This window comes from Harpegnathos saltator, unplaced genomic scaffold (genome assembly GCF_003227715.2).
Source record: "Harpegnathos saltator strain DR-91 unplaced genomic scaffold, Hsal_v8.6 scaffold401, whole genome shotgun sequence".
NCBI lineage: Eukaryota > Metazoa > Arthropoda > Insecta > Hymenoptera > Formicidae > Harpegnathos > Harpegnathos saltator.
Genome location: NW_020230208.1, coordinates 428,154 through 444,642, shown reverse-complemented (window position 1 = coordinate 444,642; position 16,489 = coordinate 428,154). Strand labels below are relative to the sequence as shown.

The 16,489-nt window shown below is 53.5% G+C and overlaps 1 protein-coding gene across 5 annotated transcripts in view; it reads left to right on the top strand.

Moving 5' to 3' along the window:
- The window catches only part of Fas1 (fasciclin 1 Fas1 domain-containing), a 43,818-nt gene that overhangs the window by 16,350 nt on the left and 10,979 nt on the right, over positions 1-16,489 (top strand). For 2 of the 5 annotated variants that reach the window (XM_025301084.1, XM_025301085.1), the window contains 6 exons: positions 1,672-1,914; positions 3,526-3,555; positions 11,974-12,188; positions 14,801-14,963; positions 15,364-15,505; positions 16,033-16,077. In XM_025301084.1, coding sequence (XP_025156869.1) covers positions 1,735-1,914; positions 3,526-3,555; positions 11,974-12,188; positions 14,801-14,963; positions 15,364-15,505; positions 16,033-16,077 — 775 coding nt within the window. In that variant the 5' untranslated portion in view covers positions 1,672-1,734. Of the gene's footprint in view, positions 1-331; positions 1,915-3,525; positions 3,556-11,973; positions 12,189-14,800; positions 14,964-15,363; positions 15,506-16,032; positions 16,078-16,489 lie in introns of those variants that run through there. The other 3 variants (XM_025301083.1, XM_025301086.1, XM_025301087.1) reach the window with 3 other exon arrangements.

Genomic DNA, 16,489 nt, shown 5'->3' with positions numbered 1-16,489 from the left:
GCCGTCCTCGGTATCCTTGCGCGCGGTATCCTTGCGGAAAATCGCGCGTGACCTGCGTATCGGAAGCCCGACATTCGGGCGAGTGAAGCATTCAGACGGGGTTAATCAGGCAGAATTAATTCTGTGAAATTAATATCCGGCGAGATTAACTTTCCTAATTCCGCCGCGCATCGAGTTACGCGCATCAAGTTACACATCGTGTATCCCGCTACTCCCGACTCGTGATTATCCCGGAGAACCAATTATTTCGAGATTGCGCCTCTCTCTCTCTCTCTCTCTCTCTCTCTCTCTCTCTCTCTCTCTCCCTCCCTCCCTCCCTCTCGCTCTCTCCCTCTCGCTCTATCCCTCTTCCTCCTCCCTCCCGTGTACATTTTTTAGAATAGCTCCCGAAAATTTCATGATGCCGCGTGACGTTCCTCCCTTCGGACCCGTGCAAGAAGCGCAATCGGCACTCTCGCGCTCCCAAGGAAGAACGTGAATTATGTGTGTCACGTAGCGTTGCCGCTTCCATGGACCACTAACGGTCACGTCCCAGTCACACTTTCTTTTCCCTCGCACCTTGTCTCCTACGTCTGTGAGTAATTCATTTCGTCTCTTGCTCGCGGCGCGAGTTACACGGAGCTTCGAGTTCGTTACGTCCGGGCTTAATTGCGACGGTTCCATTCTCGCGGCCGAGCCAACTGAATTTCAAGTATTTTGCTTTTCAGGGGTGGCTCCTCTCCGTCTCTCCCTTTCTCCCTCCCTTTTCTTCTCCCTTTCCGCGGAGAATCTCTTAACCTCCCGACGGTGGATTGTCACCTCCGTCGGGGGAACTTTTATTTCCTCAAATTGGACGAGTCTCTCTCTCTTCCTCTCTCTCTCTCTCTCTCTCTCTCTCTCTCTCTCTCGCGTCCATCGCATCATCGCCTGACGGTCTCAACGTTGCTCGCTCGAACTCTCGATCTGGATTTCGAGCGACGAATCATTTCACTTTGAACAACTCGCAATCGCGAGTTCTCCGACGCGGCTGACTCGCCAAAAATAGTGAAGTCGTCGTTTATGAGAATCAATTTCCCGGCATTCGCGAAAACACCTGCCGAGGCGACGACGCAACGCGAAACTCGGTGGCTCGCCTCGCGAGCTTGCTCCTCTTTAATCGTCCAACTTTTTCGCATCCCGTGTTCACCCCGTCCCCCCGTCCGCTTCCCGCCAGAGTGCTCCCTTTATTTTTCTTTCTTTCCGTGTTTCGTTGCGGTGAGTCAATAACGTCCGGATTCGGACGAACGCAGCTCACGCAACAAATTCCGTTACGCCTTAATCACCGCGAGAAGCGGAAGAGTTTCCCTCCTGTCGCGGCTGATTAACGCGTAATGGAATATTCAATGCGTTGATGCCTTCGGCCGAACCCGGACGCCATTGACGCCCGCCGTCGTCATGACGCAACCATAGTCGTTTTTTGCTCTACGTTCGTTTTGTCCACCCCTCTCCCCCCCCCTCCGTCTCCCGAACGCCGCGTTTTCGCGTCCTCTCCTTTGCCGTCGCCGTTCCACGCCTCTTTCATTCTCTACGTTTTCTTTCGCTTTTCTCTCGTTTGTGTCTCGTCTTTCACGTCGACGGCCCCTCGCTGGCGGCGAGGCGCGGCGCGGCGAGCACTGCGTGACCGATCGACAGAAATCTCTTCTCTCCGTGTAGGAAAAGGAGGACGGGCCGGTGTACAAGTTTTACGAGACCATCCGCGATTTCGGGGACGACATCATGAACACCATTAGTCACCTGCGCGACGTAACCCTCTTCGCGCCCAGCAACGCCGCGCTGGAGGAGCCGGGCGTGAAGCAGATCCTGCAGGACAAGAAGCGCGTCAAGGAGATCCTCAGCCTGCACTACGTCAAGGAACGATTACCCCTCGAGAAGATCAAAGACAAGAGCGTCACTCAGGTGAGTCGATTTTTCTCTCATCATTCACCCGACATGCACGCGCGATCAAGTCTTCGTAACTATGTAATGGCGGTGATCGAACTATGCGCGACATTCTCATCGAGAGATTCTCGCCCGAATTCCGTTTAGCAGAGGAGTCATCTCTCTTCGTGGCTTATTGGCCGAGATAACAAGCGAGAGAGTTGGACACTCGTTGAAGCCGCGATTGTTTCGCGGGCATTTTTTTGGTAAATATATAGAAAAGGGTGCACCTCACCGATTTTTTTCATTTTGAAATATGTTATAAAGAATGAAATTCCGAGTGACTTTTCCTAATACAATTATGTGAGGGTCGTTTATAGTTTCTGAGATATTTGACTTTAAAGTTTTATAATTGTACGTCGAAGTATATTTGAAGTAGACAAGCAGTTTTCATTCACTTTAAATATAGGAAACAGTACATATAAGCGGGAGAGGGGCTTCGCCCCCTCCCCAAACAAATCCTAACCTAACCTAACTTATTGCATCTTTATATATTTTTGGACATTGTTGAAAAAAGTTCTCTTAAGATCTATCACCTGGCTCAACTTAACTTATCATAATATCTGCATATAATTAGGTGTTGTGGCTTTTAAGAAGATCTTGTCAACTTCGCCCAACAATATATAAAGATGCAATAAGTTAAGTTAGGTTAGGATTTTTTTGAGGAGGGGGTGCGTAGGAGGGGCGGAGCCCCTCTCCCGCTTATATGTACTGTTTCCTATATTTCTATGTATACACTATGTTTGGATTAACTGTTTGGATTGTACTGTAAATAACGTCAGCTTATGATATCTGGAATTTAATTTCAGGATAATCAAAATTCCAAAACTTTAAAATCAGATATCTCGGAAACTATAAGCGACCCCCATACAATTGTATTAGGAAAAGTCACTCAGAATTTCATCCTTTGTAACATATTTCAAAATGAAAAAAATCGCTGAGGTGTACCTTTTCTATATATTTACCATTTTTTTTATCAGAGAATCAATCCTCGAGATGCGTGTTTTAGATTGGTCCTAAGTTTATTTTTATCGGAGATATAAGCGGAAATCGGGGGGGGGGGAGGGATGCGGGAGATGAAAGAATAAAATTGCACACGTGCATCGATCAAGCGATTTTATTCGATAAGAAAAAAAGTGTCCCCTGAGTGAGACTTTGGCCGCTAATTGGCTCACAGTCGTCGCCGGAAACTTGCCTCACGCCAGACGAGTTTCAACTGCGGCCGCCGTTTTGTCACCGCACCGAGCCTTAGATTTTCATTATTCGCAGTATCTCGCTCGTCCCCGTTTTTTTACTCGCGCCTATCTCTTGTCGCTGAAGCGCGGCTCTCGCACAGTACATACACATCTCATTCGACCTTCGAGCGTAAGATAAGCCCGCTAATGGCACAATGAGCGAGATTCAATAACACCGCAGTATCGCTCGAAGGTCTTTTTCTCTCTGACGTAGCGGATGACAGACGTGTCGCTTTGTTTCAAGTAAATCTTCCTCCGCGTAATTCTTGGAGCGCGCGCACTGGTGTAGGTAGGTGATACTGTGTATACGTGTCACGTTTGATTAACCGAACGCTTCTTTCTGTTCTTTCCAAAGAAACCATCGATTGGGAGGCAACACGCCGGGGTAATTATACAGATTCATACAGCTTTCAGTGCTTTCCCCACCCCTTCTCTTTATCTCTCCCTCTCTTGTTGTATATGTATCTATCTCGGTCTTTGTTTCTTTCTATCTCTCTCTCCCCCCCCCCCTCCCCGCTGTATGTGCGTAAACTGTTCGCAAACTCTATATGCATCCATTTGCACCTCGCTTTCAGTGCGTTCTTCGATGTTGGAACGTATAACGAGCGTGAAACGAACGCGAGCCAACATTTCCAGCGCAGCAACACGCCGGGCGGCGAGCGCGCGGCAATCGATAGCGTCAATAAATCCCGGTCTCCGCCAATAGCTTTAGTAATCGAGCGCCAAAGAGATTTCCATTCTTGCCGCGGGATGGTCGGGCGAGTAGTGCGCGAGTGCGCGAGTGCGCCCGAGTCGGACCCGAAATTCAACGTTGGCCCGCGTGGGATTTCACTCGGGGCAATCAGGAGACGCTTGAAGTCCGCTTCCGCGAACGTTTCCGCTCGCGGACGGCGCGATTCGCATGCGTCACCCGGTATACCGGGAATCGCGAGTTCGCCCATGCAAAAGTGCGCGGAAAGGTTCGACAGCCGGGGCGGAATGGATTTCTGCCGTTTCGTCGGTGTCGACGACGACGATGCGCGCCGCGATAATTGCGCATTTCGCAGGCGCGAGTTTCCCTCCGAGCGACGGCGACGGCGACGTCGACGTCGACGTCGACGACGACGACGACGGGACAGCCGAACGAAAGCGAACTCACCTGGACGGGCGCGATAAGGAAACTCGGCTTCCTCGGATTAAGTGGATTGGAAGATAAAAGTTCCACGGGCGGGAAGAGAGCGAGCGAGCGAGCGAGCGAGCGAGAGAGACAGTTGACTACGTCATAACAACGCGCCGGGGCTGTTCCGCTTTTAAACTTTGCTCGCTCTCGGAGTTGCGTCGTCGTCGTCGTCGTCGTCGTCGTCGTCGTCGGCGGCGGGCATGTCGCCGGTTGGTTCGTTTTCGCACTTCTCGCAGACTCATTATCATCCAATCAGCATGGCGGAACTTTTCGTCGGAATAACAAAAAGCTCTCGGCAATTTTCCGCCGTTTCGCTCTCTCCCTCACTTCGCTTTTCCCGCTTGCTTATTTTTACAGCCGTACAAGCCGGGAGGAGGAACGTCTTCACTCACGCGAAATTGCTCAATGCTTCGATTCTGCGCCCCTTTCTCGAGGAAGAAGAGGGAGAGAGAGAGAGAGAGAGAGAGAGAGGGTCTTTTATGTATTCGCGCAATCACACAGCTGGCTAGCCGGCTAATTATTCGTTGCGAGATCGCTTCGGCGAGCAGCTCGCTCGAGCAGGCCGCGCGTTCATCCCGTAGACGCACACACACACACACATCGTTCAATAATGAGAATCAGCCACGCGCGATGTCGTTATCACTTTTCGCCAATCTGCTGTCGCGCGCACTTCGGTTTTTCCAGCTGTGCCCGAAACGTCTCGTTAGCGCACGCGAGAACTCAATTACCGCGCGGATATCGTGATAGCGATGCGCCGGCTAAATCAACGGGAGAATCAAGTCGATCGCTCACGCGCGTCATGCTTGAGCGCGTCATGCTCGCGCGCGCATATGTGTATGTCTGTACACGCGTTCATACGACGTGTTGTTGTATTGAGCTTGCATTAATCTTATCGTTATTAACGGCACGAATCGCCGGCGTGCGTGCGTAATGGAAAAATATTCGGCCGACACGCGTTGCAAAGTGTCGAAAAGGAGGGGGGGCGGAGGGACGCACATACGATGCATGCACGCACCGATCGCGATGAGCGTACGAGAGAGAGAGAGAGAGAGAGAGAGAAAAGAGAGGGAAAATGGAAGAGCGTGTTGGAATAATTCTCGCGCAAAACCGATAAATTCCTTTCCAAATCGCTCTCGAATGGATTCGAACAAGTTTATTGGCTTTGCAACATTGTTTGCAGATTTGCTGGTTATCTATATGCGCAGGGGAATTTATAGGCTGCCGGGCGGCGCGAGTCACGTCTAACACATCCCGCGATGAAAAATCATAGGCGGCCGATTGCGTCTAACGCGATCGCGGAAAGAGGCCAGGGGAGGCGGGGGAGCAGCCGGGAGAGAATTCCGGCCAAATTGCATCGCGCGAATGTTTCGGCCGGAAAATATGTCGGCCGTCGCGGTCGCGGTCGCTGAATATTCTCGCGAGCGAACATCGAGTCTCGCGATTTCCGAGCGAAATGTATTCGACTTCGCTCCTCCTCCCCGTCCGCGAGGAACAGCTTATCGCAGTAATGGAAAAATATCTTCGATATTCTTGCGAGATATTTTCACTCCGATCATTTCCATCGCGGTTTTGTTCCTCTCCTCGCTCTCATTCTTTCCCCTCCCGTCCCTCCCTCTCTCTCTCTCTCTCTCTCTCTCTCTCTCTCTCTCAAAGTGAAAACCGCGCTCGTAAAAATGAGGATAATCGGATATTACCGCGTCTCTCCGCGCGCGCACACACACACACACACACACACACACACACACACATCGCGTATGCCGCGAAACGCGAGCACCCGGAAACCGATAGCGTTCGATATCCCGCGGGAGAATTCTGCGGAGCGAAAGAATATGGAGCAGCGATGCGTGGCGCGGGGTACTGCTTCTCGGCGTTTTCCCATCGCGACACGACCTCCTCGTGCACGTATGTGTGTGTGTGTGTGTGTGTGTGCGCGTGTGTGGCCCCCACGCAAGGTTGACTACGGAATCCGCGATCGTGCTCGCCATATGATACATATTATTCCGAAAGCCACTTGCGCGCCGCCCACCCCCGCGCGATTAAGTTTCCAGAACCTGCGTCCAGACGTTTCACGGGGAATTCGATATCGGAGTTCGAGGACTTCTTTTTCGGAAACGTTTCTCAGCCGGCTGACCAGCCGGCCGAGCGAGCGACCAGGTTCAGTGAAGGCAATCTAATTCGCCTCTCCATTTCCGAAACGGAGAAATAACAATGAATATTGATGAGCCGCGTTCGCGCACCGAGTGCGAATTGACGAGGCGAAGACCGGGCGTGTCGCGCGAGAATTTCGTAACGGCAAACGCTCGGAAGCTGACGATCATCCAAACAATATCTCGCTCCCATATCCCCAGCTGTGCCTCGTGTCTCTGAAATTCGCTGCAGGACTATTATAGCGAAAATTTAGCGAACGTCGCCGTCTCTTAACGTACGCGTGACTAATATTCTGCCAGCGGCTCTTTATGGAAACTTTATGGAAAAATATTCGTCTCTCGAAGAAATAATGATCTCTTATACGATTGAAATATTACATTTTTCTTATCGCAATATCGTAGCGCCGTAATACGTAACGTAATACAATTATTTTACGTTTGTATCATTCTATTAGTTGCAACATCTGACGAGACAAGTTTTTCTCTTGCACGTTTTCAGCGAGTTTTCCAAATCCGCCGACGACGGCGCGCGAGACTCCTTCCGCAAGAATTCAATCGCGATGCAGCATACAACGCTCTTCGGTTTACGCTCAGGCGCGAATTCATCCCGCCGTCGAATCGGATCCGCGTCGGGAGAACGCCGCGCTGACTTACGAGCTCGGCGATTCGGGGAGAAGCGCGGCCGCGCTCGTGTTCATCACTCTAAAATTAATAATTGCAACGGAGCCGATGGGGCACGGCAGATCTATCGCGCTATCGCGTCGCAATTCGCGAGCCAGAGTCTATCCGATCAGCCGGCGTCGCGTCGCGTCGCGTCGTGTCGATTTCCTGCGTCCACGAACGCAATTACGCGAAATCTCCGATACAGCTAATTACGCTTCAATATCCATCGAGTCGCTTCAATCATTCAGCAGCGCGATACGGGATGTTGGCTTTAATTACTACGTCCGCTCGTTAATAAATTAACGTTCGATCACTATAAACAAACGCTCTCTGCACGCGGCACAGAGGGTAAAAGGACGAAAAGGGCTCCCTTCCGCTCCTCGCGTCCTTTGCCCGTCGCGACGTCGCGGCGCGGTGATTCGCGGCGTGACGTCACACGCAACCGATCGCACGCGTCGCGTCGCGTCGCGTCGCGTCTCTCTTCGCTGGAGAGAGTTCGTCGTCGATTAATCCGAATTCTAACGGATTGCTAACGCGCCGGCTGAAGCTTGGCTAAAGGGGACACGGAGGGGGTGACGATCCGATTTAATGCCTTCGTGGTTCCAAAGCGGCAGAAGCGGCAGGCGATAGGTCGCGAGGCGGCGGTATTAATTAATTTACGAATGGATTATCATAAAAGCACGGCCGAAACAGGTGCGCTAATGCCGATTCGCTAATTGCCGGTAGTTACGGCGCCGCATCGATCGCTAATATCGCCGCCCGTTATTTACCGCGCGCACAGACGTGCGTACCAATATTGACTCGGTCGAGGGGGCGGGAAGGAAGGGACCAGCGGCCGAGGCTCATCCAGTACGCACCGGTGTATATATTAATGATCGCAAACAAAGGCTAAATCGCCCTTAATCAGAAGCAACGGCGCTTTCCTACGGCGCGCGGCGCGACATTATCGCATGGCCGAACGGAATGGAACACGGTCGCGTCGACGGTCGTCCGTCAGGCCGTTCGAACTTTTCGGTTCGATCGCACATCGCGGCATCTGCCCCCCCCCCTCTTTCCCTCTCCCTCGGTCGTTTGAATATCGATTAACGAGACACACGGAATCGCGACGCGAAAAGCGAGAAGGAGGAACGAGCACGAGAACGAGGGCGACGGCGCGAGTTCTGTCGCGACGCGACACGACGCAACCAATTTGCATGAGACCGTGCGGGGAGAGAGAGGGGGGGGGCAAAGGAAAATAATTAATAACCGCCACCGGCCGCGAAAATACGATAAGCGCGCGGCGGAGGAGAGAAATACGTCGCGAATCACACACGCGGCGCGACGGAGCCGCCTGTCGGACATACGCGCGCGCTTCTCCTCTTTCTTCTTCTCCGCGTTTTTTCCCCGTCTCGCCTGATTTGCATTAAGCACCCACGCAGCGTGCGCGCCCCCGCGCACTAATTTATCGTCGCGAGATATGTTTTACAGCGCTTTCGTGCTTTATACTCCCGGCGTACATTGCGTACGCGTTCTCTCTGCTCGCCTCGCCTCGCCTCGCCTCTCCTCTCCTCGGTGCCGCGCCGCGCCGCGCCGCGCCGCACGAAACGGTACTCGTGCGCTGATGAAATGATAAAGCACTCCCGGAAGAGGAGGACACCGCGAAACGGTGTCGGCGCTGCGACATAAAATTCAATTTTATTCGCGATATCGCCGCGAAACGACTCTCCCTCTCGCAGCCGCGCCGCCCTTCTGCTCTACCTTGCCGCCCGTTTCACATCCATATTTGAGAGAGAGAGAGAGGGGCCGGGAGGGCAGGGAAGTGAGAGAATTATTTAAGGTATTAGTTTAAATATTTCGCGAGCTATACTGGCTATCTGGCGCGAGCCTGCTTTAATTATCGGCTTAAATATTGCCTCGACCCGGTGTGTTTATGACATCGAGGGTTATTTAAAGAAACATTAAAGGGAACCTTTCTCTCTCTCTCTCTCTCTCTCTCTCTCTCTCTCTCTCTCTCTCTCTCTCTCTCTCTCTCTCTCTCTCTCTCTCCAGATCCTTGCATCTTTTAGGTTTTCTACCTCTGAAATAATGCACAGACCTCTGGGAGCTCTGAAATTCGCATCTCGAATTTGTTCTCGAAATTGGCGGCTCGCTTTTAATTTTAGTAATCGCGGTCGCCGAGCAGTCTGATCGAGCGAGCGGGACGCAAATCTTTCGCGAATACTTCGGTCTCGGTAGAGGAGATCAAATAAATTAGTCTCTGAGGCTTTCTTTCTCTCCACCGATCGCATCTCTCGTACGTGTTTCCTTTTACTGTTCGAGCGACCTGATTTATCCTCTGTTACGGCCCATACATTTGTAATTAATTTATTCGCCGTCGTTCGTCGCGCAAATAAAACTCTCGCGGCGCGGCTTTGCGCGCGGCTAATTGTTATTTCTGGCTGACAGCCGACTGTCGAAAACCCCGACGCGCTCGCGGTTAAAAAATTAATTGCACGGGCGTATCGCAGGCACCGGGGACCTTTATCGGGGCCGATCGCTGAGTGCCTGAGAGCTCCTCTTTATTTCGCAGTAAAATTAAAAAGCTCCCCGCGCCTTAAAGCCGACAGCTGCTTGAAACCGTGTTTACGCAAGCTGTCTGCGGCGACCCGAATTTTTCATTTATTCTCGCAGAAAATTTTCCTTCCTTTCTGACTCTCCTTCCCTCTCCCTCCGCTAAAGATGAAAGACATTTCTAAAGGGAACGAATTACACTGCAACCACGTCGCAACCGCCTTTTGTCGCCGTCGCGTATCCGATTAGGAAATATTCGTTTTTTAATTAACGAATACACGACGCGTTTCTTTCTTCCGTTGCTTTCTTATTTAACGAGACCCTTGTCGAGATTTTCGCGATGATCTAAATATTTCCCAACACTCGTTCAACGTCTCTCTCTCTCTCTCTCTCTCTCTCTCTCTCTCTCTCTCTCTCTAATCTGTGGATCCGAGCGGACTCGAGATCCCGGAAGATATTTTCCCGGGCTACCACAATCTCCCTACTACAAGAAGACGCCACTCCGCATCCCGACCCTCGCGGACGTCGCAATTTCGCTAAGACAAAATCGACGTCGAACTCCCTCGCAAACGCTCTCCCTGCCACCGACTCGGCGGGAGTCTACGCCTTTTTCGAGATACCCCCCCCCCCCCCCGTCATGCACCCTCTCTCACTTTCTCTCTGTCGGCCGTAGTATCTCGGGCGCGGATGAACGTCAGGGAAGTAACCGGAAGTGGCTCTAAGTGCACGCCGAGAAATTCATGAGAGCTGGATCAGCCGGAAAAGGGATCGTTGCCTCTTGGCGTGCGCCCTCTCTCCCTTTGCCCCCCTTTTCTCTTTCTCTCCCGTTCTCTTCCACCAGCCTCTGTAGCGAGCTTTCCATTCTCGACATCAGCGAATGAAGGTAAAGGCAGAGACAGGACAGGAGCGGGCAGGCGGGCGGGGCAACGGGAGGACGTCGATTTGCAATCCGGACGATATTTGCAAGTTAAAAGCTCGCACTGCCGGCTAGAACGCGCGACGTGCGCCTCCGCGTCGTCCGGATAATCCGGCGGATCGAAGGGATTCGTTTCGCCTGCGCTATCGCGCACGCCGGGCCCGCCACGGCTGTCACTTAAAATCAAATTTCGCGGTCGTCTGAGAAAGCGGATCGCGATCTCCCCCGGAAGCGTTCCGCGACGCTCAGTCCCGCGATTACGCGATTTCCTTCCGGAGATTGCCGCCGCCGATGAGCGACGGCTGCCTTTCACGTCGTCGGGATAATGAACGCGTCACTTCTTCAAGAAGCTGTTTCCTGTCTGGTCGCTTTTTCCCTCTCGTTCCACACGAGACTTGCCACGCGACTCGACGCGACGCTGTCCGAGCGAAATTACGAAATAAAATTTCCTTACGAGGCTGCCGAACGCCAACACGAAGTACGACCCTCGCTGGGAATCCTCGGGTACTTGACCTCGTCGGACTTTCTCCCCCGCGTTCATCGGCGCGACGATATGTGTTGATGTTCTCGTGCTTGTTGTTTGGTGTTGTTGTTGTTATTGTTGTTGCTGTTGCTGTCGTGCTCATGACTGCGTATATGCAGTCATAACTGCGCGCGAAACTTACAGCTAACTAGCTGGCGGAAAGTTCGCGCCCTTGCGCACAACTTTTAATTTCCATTTCCCGCCCGTCCCGTCTGCGATCTTAACTGCGTGCATGCGTGCGATACTCCTGCCATTTCCACCCGCACGACATCGATTCCTCGAAGGCGACTCGAACCCTCACCGTGCCGGGAAATCACTCTTCGACGATCCTGTTGGCGAGATGTTTCTTTTTCTTTTTCCAAATTGCACGAGAGCGACTCGAGTGATTTCGATGAATCGACAGCGCATCGAAAAGCTACACGTTTGTCTGTGCTGCCTCGCGGATTCCTCGCGATCAATCGTGCTCTCTGAGACAGCCGCTTGCGCGAGCGCTTCGACAGTCACGTGCCTTCGAAGGATCTACTCCGTTCGCTGTGCAACGCTTAACATCCTTGCCCTTTTTTTTCTTTCTCTTTCTCTTTCTCTTTGCGTCCTCGCGAAGAGTTACGAGAGCTCGTCTCTTTACACGTTCTTGTCTCTCTCCTCTCTCCTCTCTCTCTCTCTCTCTCTCTCTCTCTCCTCCGCTACGTGCTTTCTGCTTTCTCTCATTCTCTCGCGCGCTGTACCTTCCGCGGCAGTTTCGACGTGTAATGTAACCCCTTTAAAGCCGCACACGTGACTGGCGGTTAACGTGAGTCACGCGCCTCCGCCGGCTCCATCCCTGCTACGCGAACATTCTCTCACAGACTCCTCCTGGATTCTTGCAGGTGCAGACTGCCGCCGACAGGAAGAAGCTCTACTTCAACGTGGTGCAGGGACCCACCGGAAATCAGACCGTCACCGTGGAGGGCGGCGGCGTGAACGCCACCATCATCACCGCCAACATCGCCGCCACCAACGGAATTATTCACATAATCGACAGGTTTCTCGGGGTGCCGTACACCACCGTGCTCGACAAGCTCAGGACCGACCCGATGCTCAAGTAAGTTTCTACGTTCTTCTTCCTCTTTCTCTTCTTCATCTTTATTCATTAAGTGCAAAGTACTCCGGATCATCAACTCCCCGCTCAACGGGGCGAGAGGACGTTGCGCTAGTTGCGTTTGAAACTGAAAAGAAAGGGGAGAAAGCAGCAGCGCGCAATACGATGAGATATACGCTCGGTGTGCCGAGCCGCGAGTCGTCGTGAATTTCAACGTTTAATAATCGGAGTCGAGCCGTCGCCGGTAATCCCGAAACACCCCGTACGTATTTCGTATTCCGCTCGGCTGCTCGGGAGTAAAAGGACCGCCGCGTTCGCGATTCTATTCGCACGACGGGATGATATATTGAACGATTCATCTTTCACGGGGGAAAGAGAGAGAGAGAGAGAGAGAGAGAGGGGGGGGGAGATATCTCTATCTGAGGAGACATCGATAATTGCGAGCGACGGCGAGCGCGCTCGCTCCGGCTACACGTGTGCGCGGCTGGCAAACACGTGCGAGCGCACGAGCTTTCCACCCACGCGTAGATACGATCTCGACCAGGCCGGCTCCACCAGCACCTCTAGCAGCAGCGGCGGCGGCGGCGGCGGCGGCGGCGGCAGCGACAGAGCACCATCGCGCCTTATCCGTTCCCGAAGGAAAATCTTATCCGCGCGTGACCCCGGCGAACCTTTCTTCCGCACGACTCGATTCTTCTCTCCTCCGTTCCCGCGTGCGCTCTCGTTCGAATTTAATTAAAATAACGCAACAAATCCCCATTCCAATTACCTCGGGGCCGCCCCCCCTCCTCCCCCCTCCCCCGCCTCTTGGTCGCCATCGGTCGGCGTAAAAACTATAACCGTGGAAGCCTCTTACGGTCGGAATTGCATAGTTTCGCAGGGCGCCACGTCGGACCTATTAAATTCGTAGCCCGGGCGCGCTCGATATTGCCTCCTTGTCCAATTTAACGTTTGGCAGTCGGAGCGCAACGCAAAAAGCAAATGAACTCGAGCAGGCGAGATTACCGGCCCACGAACGCTGCCGGATTCATCGTCGTCGTCGACGACGACTATCGCAGATCTATATAACCCGCTTAAACGCGAGAGCGTCTTGAGAGAGAGAGAGAGAGAGAGAGAGAGAGAGAGAGAGAGAGAGAGAGAGAGAGAGAGAGAGAGAGAGAGAATCCGACGGGTCGAGTGTCCCGAGAACTCGAGCATCCGAAGGAGCCGAATATTCAGAGATCTCGCGGCTGCGACTCCGAACTCCGGAGCCAATTAGTCCCAGGACTAACGTCGCAACGCTGGTACCGGGTTCGCCCCGGGAAATTCGCAAATCCTGGGGATCCGAAGGACGAGATATTTGCCGTCGCGAAACGCGACGGCACGAGTCTGTCGAAATCAGCAGGTGATGAGTTAATCTCAGAGCGAGCCGAATGCGCGGCATCTGTCAGTCGTGTGACTCGAGATCTCCTTTCGTCTCGTGGAATTTTTTGGCGAATGTCTCTTCAGGGTTGCTCCGTTGATCCTGCAACGTCTGTCTTTATCGACGATGTTTGAATGAAGAAGAGAATGATCGAAGAAACTTGAATCAACCATAGACTCGTGGGCATGGACTGAGCGCTCCAGAAGCGCCTGCGAGGGCTGCGTTTGAAAAGAACGGCCTTTCTGTCCACGAGCACTCGAGCTTTGCCCAGCTCAGCTTCTGTCGGGGGAAGCTGGACAAAGATAACATGCCTGCGGACAGAGGAAGAGGAATACAACACTGTTCCTTATATCTCGCGTTCAAACTTCTTCGAAGACAAGATGGCGCACATGTACGTAGACCTACGATTGGCAGGTGCCGGTATAGCCCCGAAGAAGAAATTAACGACGGACGGGGCGAAGAACCTCGGCAGCCTCGGGAAACTTGGATGACCCGAGCCTGGGATCTTGCGCAGTCCGAGAGCCGTTGCAACGAGCGGAGATTATCCGGCGAGAGATTGTTTATGTACGTTGATTCAAATAGCCGGCCAACAATCGTGCCCCGGCATATCGTCGCCAGCTTGAAGAAAACTCGGCCGGATTATCTCCTGATTTAAAATTATAATTGACACCCGCCTGTGCTCGTTCGCTCCTCCCCCGGGAGGGGGATCGGGGGTATCGGATCTCGCACAGGTAGACTTGAGCGCGAAAGGCGGCAGCGGCGGCGGCGGCGGCGGCGGCGGCGGCGACGGCTGCTGCTTTATAAAGAGCGGAGAGTTCAAGCCCCGGCTGGGCGGAGGGCGGATTAAATCCCGTAAGAGACGCGCGTGAAGGTGAAGCCCTGACGAGAGGATAGAGTAAACAACGCGGCGACGTTACCACGGCGCCTTCTACTCGCGCGCGATCCCCGTGGCCTCGGAAAAATGTCCCGCGCGGCGGTGCTTAATTCTCTCCCGCGCTCTCGCGGCCCCTCGATTCAATTAACGCGATTTAAAGCAAGACGGATTAGACGTTATGACGTTATCCACGGTCCCTTCCTCTGAAATCGTTCCTCGGCGAGAGGGGAAAAGGGGAAGAGAGGGACCGAAAGAAAAAGGATGAGGGAAGCCCGTAATTCTCGCCGGAGTTACCGACGTGAAATTAATCGTCGACGTTGCTTCTTATCTTTTTTCCAGCACGACCTACGTGCTGGGCCAGCGACGCGGGTTCAACGATCAGCTGAACGACACGACGAAGCGGTTCACGTACTTCGTCCCGCGCGACTACGCCTGGACCAGCGCGGCCGAGGCGTATCCGTCAACGTGCAAGAAGCTCTTCATGCCGGAATACAGTTATCACGTGAGTGATGTCTCTTCCGGCCCGCCTTGCGCAGCCCGTGGCCCTTTTTTCCACTCGGTATCGATCGCCGCGTCGTCGAGCTCTCGCGGATCTTCGGGTTTTGTTTCCTGAGCCTGCAGAGACTCGCGCTATTTTCGGAGGGGGTAGCTCGCTGGGTTTCATATTTTCCCTGGAGTCTTCTATTTTCTATCTCAGGAGTCCTCAGTGTCTTGCCGACACTTGCCGACTCCTCGGGCTCTTGAGCCCGACATCTTTTTTGTCACCTTGCTCGACCGCCGAAGCCGCGAATGAGATTCGCTCTTATTTTCCAATGTCTCGGGAGCGAGAAGGGTTTAAGGGCTGCTCTCGAGCACCGCTGGACTGTGTCTAACGATGAAAAATCCACGATCCGTTGTGGCAGACGAAGCAGATCCTAGAGCGACATCTCGTGATATCGGACCAGGCGTACACGATGGCGAAGCTGAAGGAGATGAGCAACGACACCGTCTTCCTCACGGCGGCCAGGGACACTCTGAAACTTCGCGTCAAGGAGCACGGCGAAAGTGAGTAGACTTGCTTCGAGTATATTACCACACACACACACACACACACACACACATACACACACACGCACCCACTCCACCGCACAGACATCTTAATATCACCGAAGTGTCGGTAGTCTCGCGAATTTTCAAGCCGTCGTGTAACGCGCGCGGTGGCAGGCGGCGCGAAGATCGCGCTCAAGTGTAAACTAGACGTATAAATTCGAGAGGCGCCGCACACATCAGCGACGGGAAAGTTTGCCCGCGAAGGCACGTTCGCGAGACGAGTCCGCTACGAGACACACTCGCTTAAACCGTCAACTATCGGTGGCACCTCAACACTCTATCGCGCGTCTGCTTCGCGCTCGCGATTGTTCCCGCGAGCGAGAGGCGCGCGGAACCATCAGCCCCCTCCTGCACTCCCCGCGTATATAAAGCTCCGGCCCGCTCTTCCCAGACCCGTCCGTCTCTTTCTCTCTTCCCGACGTCACATCCCCCGGCTTATGTCACCGACACTCTCAAACCTAGTGCTGTCTGATTACATGTAGATGAGAAGTACGACGAAAACGCAATCCGTCCAGAAACGCAATCCGGTGAGTGAGTTAAGTGTTTGAACGTCGCCGACGTGCGACGGCGCGCACACGAGTGCTTTTCACTTTGTATACGAGCAGCACTATGAGTGTGAAGGAGTGTGCACCCCTTACGCACCGCGCTCGCGCGTACACGTGTCGTCGTGTATGTGTGCCATGTATATGTGTGCGCGAGGGAATGAGAGCGTGATGTGCGTATGAGAGCCGCCGCGCCGGCGAAGTTCGTCTCCGATCGTCGGCCGAGCCCCCGGGATCGTCGTCCGGAATTCGCCCAACCACCCGGGGAGTGTACTCAAAATTACCCCGCGCCGCGCCAGCCGAGAGCTGAAAACGTCCATCAGGCCCGGGTCCCACTCGGCAACTTGCGCGATTCCATCCCGGTCGGGCCCGCAATAGTTCCCGCATCGCCCGTTGT